A 10104-nucleotide genomic window follows, 5' to 3' on the forward strand; every position below is an offset into this window, starting at 1 on the left:
TGTTTAAGTTGAGAAAGAGAAGAGTGTGGAAACTCCATAATCTGTATAAAGGCGCCAGGCAGCTACTGTCCGGGCGATTTTGATAGCTCATATTTGTATTGTCTAAAGTGTGCTCCGTTAAGAAAGGGAGGCGAGCTAAAGTAGATAGCTCCATCAGTCTGGGTGATGTTTGTAGGATTTCGTTGAATTAAACTTTTAAAGAGATTTTGCTCTGCCTTTCTTTCTTTTTTTTATGCTGATGATTTTTAGGCCAGTATGGTCCATTCTCTGATTGAAGCATATGCACTGCATAAGCACATGAGGTAAGTTGGCTTTTCCGCATCTAGCTTTTCATCCCTAAAGCTAGAAGGCCATACATAGCCTTGTTAGTCCTACTTCACATGGGGGATAATTAAGGAGAGAATGTTGCCTTTATGAAATAAAACAAAAGCTTTTTTGTGAGAGTATTTATAGTGTCTATAATCTTCCTGTAGCCTTAGGAAAGCTCTTGAAAATTTAAGAAAACTTGAAAAACCATGAGGCAGTTAAAATTCATTAGAAATCCAACTTGATTTCAGGGTGTGATAAGCATTTTGTGTAGAGTTTCAGATGGGTTCATTTGGGGACTAAAACCTGTCTGGTAGAAAAAAAAAGCCTGTTATGTTGCTCTTCGGTTTTTGTTTTTGTTTGGGTTTTTTTTGGGGGGGGGCTGGTTCCCCTAAGCCAAATCTGAGGGTGCAGGTTCAGCCCAAGATTTAAAGAAATGCTTCTACCACCACCATACTTTAATGACCTAGCTTGGAGGAAAGTCAAGACCCATACAAACTGCTGAGGCCAGCTAGGACTCGAGACCCAGCAAAGTGCTTCTTTAAAAAAATGAAGCTATTTGTGGTAGCTCATGACTGTCATCTCAGCTACATAAGCAGCATAGACAAGCCTAGGCATAAATGTAAGACCCTATTTGAAAAATAAGTAAACAAAAAAGGACTGGACTGGAGATATGGCTCAAGTGGAAGAGCACTTGCCTAGCAAAAATAAGGCCTTGAGTTCAGACTCCAAGAATAAAAATATTGCCAATTCTGTATTGATGGCACTATAAATGCATCTATATGAGCCTGCCACATTTATAAAGTAATATATATGATATTTTCTGGCCAAATAGATAAGTGTTCTATGCCAACTAGTATTGTATGATATCTCTTGCTTTCATATTTTATCTTTATAATTAAGCAAATAATTTCTTGTGTACCTCTTTTTCATGGATAGAGTTGAAACTGTTTTGCTGTGTAGCCCAGGCTGGTCTAGAGCTAACCTCTGCTTCTTAAGTGATGAGATTTACAGGAATGTGCTACCACTCCCAGCCTGGTGTTACCTCCGTTAGGTGCGTTTTATATTTTTTATGCCAGTCCTGGGAATTGAACTCTGGGCCTGGATGCTGTCCCTAAGCTCTTGTGCTCAAGGCTTGCATCTTATTACTACTTGAGTCACATCACCACTTGCTGCTTTTTATTGGTTAATTGGAGATAAAATTCTCACAGATTTTCCTGTGTGGGCTGGCTTTTGACCACAATCTCCAGATTTCAGTCTCCTGAACAGCTAGGATTAAAACTGTGAGCCTCCAGCACCAAGATTTTTTTTTGTTTTTTGTTTTGTTTTGTTTTGTTTGTTCCTGGGGCTTGAACTCTGCACCTCTGGTTGTCCCTGAGCTCTTCAGCTCAAGGCTAGTGCTGTGCCACTTGACCCACAGTGCCACTTCCAGTTTTCTGGTGCTAATTGGAGGTGAGAGTCTCAAGGACTTTCCTGCCCAGGCTGGCTTTCAACTGACATCCTCAGATCTCAGCCTCTAGAGTAGCTAAGATGAGGGGCATGAGCCACCAGCTCCAGGCAGCACCCAGCTCTTTAGACATGTTTTTCAGCCACCATTTAATTTAACCCCCTTGATCAGTCATTTTAACAGTATGCCTTTCATTAAATGTTTTGAGTCTTTGTTTTTTCAGTACTGGGATTTGAATTTAGGACTTTATGCTTACCAGGCTGATGTTTACTTTTGGGGGGAGTAGAGCTGACTCCATCTTGATTAGGGAAACATGGTAGCAATTGTTAAAATGAAGATAAATATTAGGTCAATATGACCGCAAAATTCTGCTTCTGTAAATGGCTTGCTTACCCCCTGCCTCAACCCCCTACATCTGTGCTACGCTTTTACCTTTATAAGACCTGGCTTGAGGACTGTTAGGGGTCGCAGTTTCAGCTCCCAAGTCTGTGCTGTATCCCTGGCCTGTCAGTTCGCTTTTTGCATTCCCAATAAATTCGTCTCAGCTTGAGACTGTCTCTGCGTGGTGGACTCTGGAGGGAAGTGGAATCTCGAACCTTGTAACATTAACCACTCAAGGTACACCTCCCACCCAGCTTTGTGCGTGATTAATTGGAGTTGGAATCTCATGGAGTTTTCTGCTAGGCTAGCCTCAAACTGTGATCCTTTAGATCTCAGCCTCATGAGAGGCTAGGAACACAGACATGAGCCACTGATGCACAGCTCACTAAGTTTTAACTTCAGATTATCTCTGGTAACACTTGGGTTTGAAATTATTTTACTGCAAACAGCAAAGAAAATCAAACTGTCTTCCCTACTTAAGTAGCTTTTGATTGTTTTGTGTGTGTGTGCGTGCCATGGGCTTGTAGGCCAGTCCTACTGCTTGAATTCATACCCTGGACATTGTCCCTTATCATTTGTGCTGAAGATTAGAGCTCTATCACTTTGAGCCACAGCTCTTATTCTGGCTCTTTGGTAATCATTTGGAGGTAAGAGTCTCACAGAGGACTGGGAATGTGGCTTAGTGGTAGAGTGCTTGCCTAGCATGCATGAAGCCTTCAGTACCACATAAACACAAAAGGTCAGAAATAGCACTGGCTCAAGTGGTAGAGTCCTAGCCTTGAGCAAAAGATGCTCAGGGACAGTTCCCAGGCTCTGAGTTCAAGCCCTAGGACTGGCAAAAATGTAGTCTCACAGACTTTCCTGCCTGGGCTAGCTTTGGACCACAGTCCTCAGATTTCAGCCTCCTGAGTAGCTAGGATTACAGATGTGAGCCACCAGGGCCTGGCTTAGTTGGTATTTTCAAGCTTTAACATTTAACATAATACATAGGAAGGTACAATAAGAGAAAGCCAATAGGTCTGGGAAACAGTCCAAGAAATTGTAAACTTAATTTTAATCGACAGATGATATAGACAAGTTTTCTTGAAGAAGAATCACTGAATCTTGGCTGTAATATTTCATTTTTGAGGCTGAGCCATAGGTTTTCTCCTGAGCAGCTTAGTTGTACTAGTAGCCTTTATAGTCATTTTAATTCAGTGAAAAACTTGTGGCCATGCCCCTGTTCAGCAAACATTAAATAAAACACGACTACATCTCTGTGGCCTGTATCTGTGCTGCTTCAACTTGAATTTAAGAAATATTACCTTGTTTTAAAAATCACCTTGTTATTTTTGTTGTTTTTGCACAAGGCTTTCTTTTCCTCCTTTGAGATTATAACGAACATGGTCATACCACAAGTAGTCAGAAGTAGACCAGAATGCTCTGAAGGGTGCTTTGGTTACTCAAGATCTTTAAAAATGCTGACCCCCTAACAATATGTACAAAAATATAAAATTTAAATAAAAAACAACCTTATTCTGAGCAATCCAGTAACTTTTTTGTGTATATACAAAGCTTTGCTATAAAGTAGTTGGTTTATGTAAGATGGTTTAAAAGGCCAATGATAAAAAGGTTTCTCTTTTTTTCCTTTTTTGCCTATGAAGTTTCTGAGGTTTTTTTTGGGGGGGGTGGCTGACCTGTTTGATGTACATATGAAACAATGTTGTCTAGCAATAAACCAGAATTATATTTTCCTGAATTCTAACAAAAAATCAGCTTATTAAAATACTAATTCTGATTCACTGAGTCTGGGGAAAGGCTGAACTTCTGCAATCTTCACAAGTTTCTAGGAGATGCTGGTGTGCTGGTCCCTTGCTCTTTCAGTGGCAAGGGCTGGAGAACATAAGTACAGTGAAGATACAAAGAGGAAGTGGGGAACAGGCTAGAGATCAGAGGCATTAAAGCCTATCGTTAGGCCAGGTCCTTTTATTCTCTCATGTGCTCCTCTGTGTGTCACTTTCTCTGAGAAGTAGGTTGAAAGGTTCTGAGTAAAGCCCAGTTCCAATCATTTTTCCTCCCCCCTTCCTTTCATAGATAGATGGGAAAGGCCAAGCATAGAAACTTTTTTATCTTCCCTAATTTGTTTCCTCAAATATTGATGATATGTAATCACAAAGAGTTTTTTTGTGAGGTGAACTCTGGTGGAGGGGGCCTGTAATCATAGCTACTCAGGAGGCTGAGATCTGAGGATTGCAGTTTGAAGCCAGCCTCAGCAGGAAAGTCCACGAGACTCTTACATACAAGTAATCAGTAAAAAGCCAGAAGTAAGAGCTATGGATCAAGTGGTAAAGAAAGCATCAGATTTGAGCAAAAAAGCTAAAGAATAGCACCCAGCCCTAAGTTCAAACCCCAGTCTTGGCACACACATCAACAAAAATTTTTGTTTTCATTTATTCCCCACATAAGTCCCATGCAGTTCCCTGTTTTACAAATGAGGAAACTGTATAGAACAGTTAATGTATACACTCCCAATTCTAAACCCATGGTAACCTGGCTGCTTCTAAAATAAAGAAGCCAGGATGTAGGTCAGCAGTAGAGTACATGCTTAGCATGTGCAAGGTCCTATATTGAACTTCCAACACCAAAACCAAAACAAATAAGTAAAAAAAGACTTAGGTGAAAGGGTTATATATCCCAATTGGCAACTAATTCAAAATGGAGATATCTGCTTACTGGTTTGTCACAAAATAAAGTTTATCTGATCCTTGATAATTTGTTTAACTTAAATATAATTACTCACTTATTTCTGTCTATCTATAACTAGTGGAAAGAAATATGTCCTTTTTCCCTTTATTAGTGGAATCATTACTTTGCATGAAAGTAGAGTCTCTCCAGTGCAGTGGAGGGACCAAATTTGTTTATTACTTCAGCTCACTGGAACCAGAGCTGGTAGTTGTATTTTCCTCCCAGATTACTGGCTCCTGTCTCTAGCTTTCGGAATACCCTGGGTCTGCCTCACCTCTCTTTGTTGTCTCTGTTATTTTTAGGATAGTGAAGCCCAAAGTAGCCTCTATGGAGGAGATGGCCACTTTCCACACTGATGCATACCTACAGCATCTCCAGAAGATCAGCCAAGAAGGTGACGAGGATCATCCTGACTCCATAGAATATGGGCTAGGTAATATCTTTCCCAGGCAATGATGGGAGACTTAACTACCCCCATCTGGATTATACTGCTTCATATTTTTGTTTTGTTTTGTTTTATGCCAGTCCTGGGGCTTGAACTCAGGGCCTGAGCACTGCCCCTGGCTTCTTTTTGCTCAAGGCTAGCACTCTGCCACTTGAGCCACAGCGCCACTTCTGGCCGTTTTCTACATATGTGGTGCTGGGGAATTGAACCCAGGGCTTCTTGTATAGGAGGCAAGATCTCTTGCCACTAGGCCATATTCCCAGCCTTATTGATTCATATTTTATAACTTTTATAATGACTTTAAATGCTTAATTAAGAAAATATGTAGCTGATCTTAGTACTCCGGATACTGTATATATGTGTATTGGAACTAGGGAAGGGGAAGGGAATACCAAAATCGAGAGACAATGGATAAAAAGACAAACCATTGCAATAGCAATACTTACAAAACCAATTGGTGTAAACCAACTGTACAATTCATGGGGGGGGGGAATGGGGAAGGGGGAGATGGGGGAAAATGAGGGAGGAGGTAACAAGTTGGATAAGAAATGTACTTGCCTTACATATGAAACTGTAACCCCTCTGTAAGGAGAGAAAAAGAAATTGTGTGGGTGCATGTGTGCATATGAATTGCTGAAGATGGAACCCAAGGTTTCAAACATATTAGGCATACACTCTAACCACTGAGTTATGCTCTCAGCAGTCCATTTTAATCTCTTGATTTAGCCACTAACCAAGAAAAGCATGCAAGTTAAACAAAACTGAATGATATCCAAATGGAGAAACAAACAGTTCAGTTGATGCAGCCCTAATGAAAGTACTCAGATCTGGTCTGGCTGAGTATATGTTGATTTAGCATCCTCTAACCTCGTGTTGTAGTTAACTTTTCTATCTGATTCCTGATTTTAAAATGTATTTTTAAGCTGGGCACCAGTGGCTGACACTTGTAATCCTAGATACTCGGGAGGCTGAGATCTGAAGATTGAGATTCTAAGCAAGGCTGGGCAGGAAAGCCTATGAGATTCTTATCTCCAATAAAATACAAAAAAGCCAGATGTGGAACTATGGCTCAAGTGGTAGAGTGCTAGCTTTGAGCAAAAAAAAGCTCAAAAACAGTGCTTACAGGTCCTGGGGCTTGGAGACTGGGCTCTCTCCCTGAGCTACAGTGCCACTTACAGTGTTTTCTGAGTAGTTTATTGGAGATAAGAGTCTCAGGATTTTCCTGCCCAGGCTGGCTTCAAACTGATCCTCAGATCTTAGCCTCCTCAGTAGCAAGGATTACAGGCGTGAGCCACCAGCACTTGGCTTTTAAATGCATTTCTAAAACCCATAAGTAACTAGTAGGATAGTTTTAAGAAACAACATGGCTTAGTAGGATACTGGATTGAGGGAGCAGGTCAAGAGACCTAAACTCCAAACCAGGCTGTATGCTACCATAGCAAGATACATCACCTCTCACTTTGTTTGCCCTATCTCTAGGTTATGATTAGTTTATCTTGAATATTTATCCTTTCTAGTTCCAACATTCTTCAGCAGTGAAGAGATTTCTGTCTCAGTTGGTACTGATGTCAGTGCAGTAGCTTTTGCTAAGAGAATGTTGTGGCACTTCAACCTATTCCTCCTCCTTCTCCAGGTCATCTTTAACAAGCCCTTCTGGTTTCTGCCTTCAGGTTATGATTGCCCAGCTACTGAAGGGATATTTGAGTTTGCTGCAGCAGTAGGAGGGGCTACAATCACAGCTGCCCAGTGCCTGATGGATGGGATATGTAAAGTAGCGATTAACTGGTCTGGAGGATGGCATCATGCAAAGAAGTAAGGAAATGCTCCTTCTGCTTTCTGATGGTTTCCTTGATTCAATTGTATAAACTCCTCTGCTTATCATATTGACATTTATTGAGAGACATGTGTATCTAGCACTTTTTAAGGTGTTCTGAAGATATGCATGTGAAATAGGAAGATAACCCAATGTAGTGAAAATGTAGAACACACCATTGAGAATAAGGACACCACAACTCTATGCCTACTTTGTTTGTTAACTTGGCCGACTTGGACAGGTTGACCTCCAGGGTCCACAGTTTCTTTACCAGCAAAAGGGGTAGGACAAAGCATGTAAATAGTCTCTAAATTTCTTTTCAGCTTGCTATTCCCCTGTTTTCATGGGATTTACACCCTAAAAACATTAACAAAATTAGAATCATTAGAGGAAAGCTTGAATTAGGGTACCAATGAATATATACTAAGCAGATTTCCTGTTGGCTATGGTGTGAATAAATTCATTTTTCATTTTTATCATTTTTATCTTACTCTCCATACAGGCAGGCTGTCCAAAGCCAATTAATCAGTTAGTACCCCAAATCTAAACTTTTTATGCGCCTCCCTCTCCCACCTTTCCTTGTGCCCCTACCAGAAGTTTCCAGCTGCTAGTCCATTCTGTAGCTCCTCATGCTTATAATAATCTCACACTTCGGGGCTGGGAATATGGCCTAGTGGCAAGAGAGCTTGCCTCCTATACAAGAAGCCCTGGGTTCGATTCCACAGCACCACATATGTAGAAAACGGCCAGAAGTGGCGCTGTGGCTCAAGTGGCAGAGTGTTAGCCTTGAGCAAAAAGAAGCCAGGGGCAGTGCTCAGGCCCTGAGTTCATGGCCCAGGACTGGCCAAAAAAATAAATAAATAAAAATAAAAAAATCTCACACTTCTTTTAATTTCACACTGTTCTAAACCTATTATGCATATAAAAGTAATTTAAATGGTTTTTTCTTCAGTTACTCTATCTTTATATCAGTTTAATTCATAGCCCAGCTAAGAATTTAGAAGCAAGGAAGGAAGCCATTTCCCTTTTCCTAGAACAGACATTGAACTCTCTCTGTGACTGGTGCCTTTCATATTGTTTTTTTTTCTTTTAAATTTTATTGTAAAAGATATGCAGAGGGGTTGTAGTTCATAGGTAAGGTCATGAGTACTTTTCTTCTTGAACAGTGTTATCCCCTCCCTCATTTTCACCTGTTTCATATTGGTTTTAAGATTCCTTTTTTTCTCTTTCATTCCTGCAGTTACTCAGTTTTCTTGGTACAGCTCATTTATCTAGGAGAGTTTTGCTATGTGTTGTCTGGGAACATTTCCTTGATTCAGTGGTGCAGTTCTTTTCCTCAATACTTTGCTGTAGGCCAAGTGCCACCTGCTGGCAGGTAACTAACAGTTAACAGCCTCTAATTTTATAGGGCATCCAGTGTGATATTTAATCTTTCCAAGTCCCATAATCTGCACATTTAAAGGTGATAGGTATTGTCTGAGTGAACTTTCCAGTGTCATTATCTGGATATTGGCTAATTTGTTTTACTTTGATTTCAGAGAAAACAGGCATTTCTCTTGAAATCTTTTTACAAGTTAATTACACCTGTGCTGACACCTCTTTATCAAATGATCAGGAAGTGGCACTGTGGCTCAAGTGGTTGAGCACTAACCATGAGCAAAAAGAAGCTCAGAGATAGTGCCTAGGCCCAGAGTTCAAGCCCAGGAACGGCAAAAAAAGGTATTGAGACAAATGATCACTTTAAATTTTGTGTGTGTGTGTGTGTGTGTGTGTGTGTGTGTGTGTGTGTGTGTGTGTGTGTGTGTGTGTGTGTGTGTGTGTGTGTGTGTGTGTGTGTGTGTGTGTGTGTGTGTGTGTGTGTGTGTGTGTACTGGGGCTTGAACTCAGAGCCTGGGATCTGTTTCTGAGCTCTTTCACTCGAGGTCAGTGCTCCAAACTTTGAGCCACAGCTCCACTTCCTTCCATGTAGAACATAAATTTTAACAGGGATCACCACCTACTTATAGTCCTTATACTTAATTTCAAGATCTAATTTGTATTGGGGAAATGATTAAAATGATGTGTTGCAAGTGAATGAGAAAAGAAAGGATTGCTCATTAATAATATTGTGACAGATTGTGGCACTTATACCTTTACTTACTGTAGTACACTAAAATAAGTGGCAGTTGGATTGAAAAGTTAAATTTTAAAAAGAAAATTATATCAGCTAGAATGAATGAATATTACAAACTTCTAAAAGGGAATAGCTTTCTAAGCTTAAGAAGTAATAAAAGATATTCTCAAGGGAAAGACCAAGCAAGCGTGATTGTACAACATTTTTAAACCAATATAACTTTTTTTTTTTTTTTTGGCCAGTCCTGGGCCTTGGACTCAGGGCCTGAGCACTGTCCCTGGCTTCTTCCCGCTCAAGGCTAGCACTCTGCCACTTGAGCCACAGTGCCGCTTCTGGCCGTTTTCTGTATATGTGGTGCTGGGGAATCGAACCTAGGGCCTCGTGTATCCGAGGCAGGCACTCTTGCCACTAGGCTATATCCCCAGCCCCAATATAACTTTTAAAAGTTTTTTTTTTACTAGAATCTATGGAGAGCACATATAGTATAATTCTTCAGAAAGACTAAGTCAGAGCCTAATAAGATAAGTACAAGGAAATGGGTATTTGCAAGGGAGGCAAGGAGAGAAGAATGAACAGGGGAAATGAGTAGAATGCAGGCAGGAATGCATTATATATACCACAGAACTGAGAAAAATAAGGGAATGAGAGGGTGGAAGCAGGGCAGCGGGGTGGTTAAGATGTTGAAGGGATGACACAGATCAAGATGCATTGTATACGTGCATTTCTTGTTAAATGGCCAGAAATTCAATATATAACCTACAAGTTAAGAAAAGTGAGGGAAGGAGTGGGATGGGAGGGATGGGTGAGAATATTAAAGGGCAACATTGATCAAGAGGCACTGTATTCATTAACTACCCTGTTGAATGGCAACTCCT

At 40.6% G+C, this 10104-nt stretch overlaps 1 protein-coding gene and 1 long non-coding RNA gene across 2 annotated transcripts in view; one reads left to right on the forward strand and one right to left on the reverse strand.

The window, feature by feature from the left end:
- The window catches only part of LOC125343576, a 29326-nt gene that overhangs the window by 12264 nt on the left and 6958 nt on the right, over positions 1–10104 (reverse strand). The window lies entirely within an intron of this gene.
- Hdac8 (histone deacetylase 8) overlaps positions 1–10104 on the forward strand; it is a 252699-nt gene that overhangs the window by 788 nt on the left and 241807 nt on the right. Inside the window, exons 2-4 of the mRNA XM_048336072.1 lie at positions 250–302; positions 5161–5291; positions 6974–7115. Coding sequence (XP_048192029.1) covers positions 250–302; positions 5161–5291; positions 6974–7115 — 326 coding nt within the window. The remainder of the gene's footprint in view (positions 1–249; positions 303–5160; positions 5292–6973; positions 7116–10104) is intronic.

Source organism: Perognathus longimembris, chromosome 28 (assembly GCF_023159225.1).
Source record: "Perognathus longimembris pacificus isolate PPM17 chromosome 28, ASM2315922v1, whole genome shotgun sequence".
In the NCBI taxonomy this organism is placed as follows: domain Eukaryota; kingdom Metazoa; phylum Chordata; class Mammalia; order Rodentia; family Heteromyidae; genus Perognathus; species Perognathus longimembris.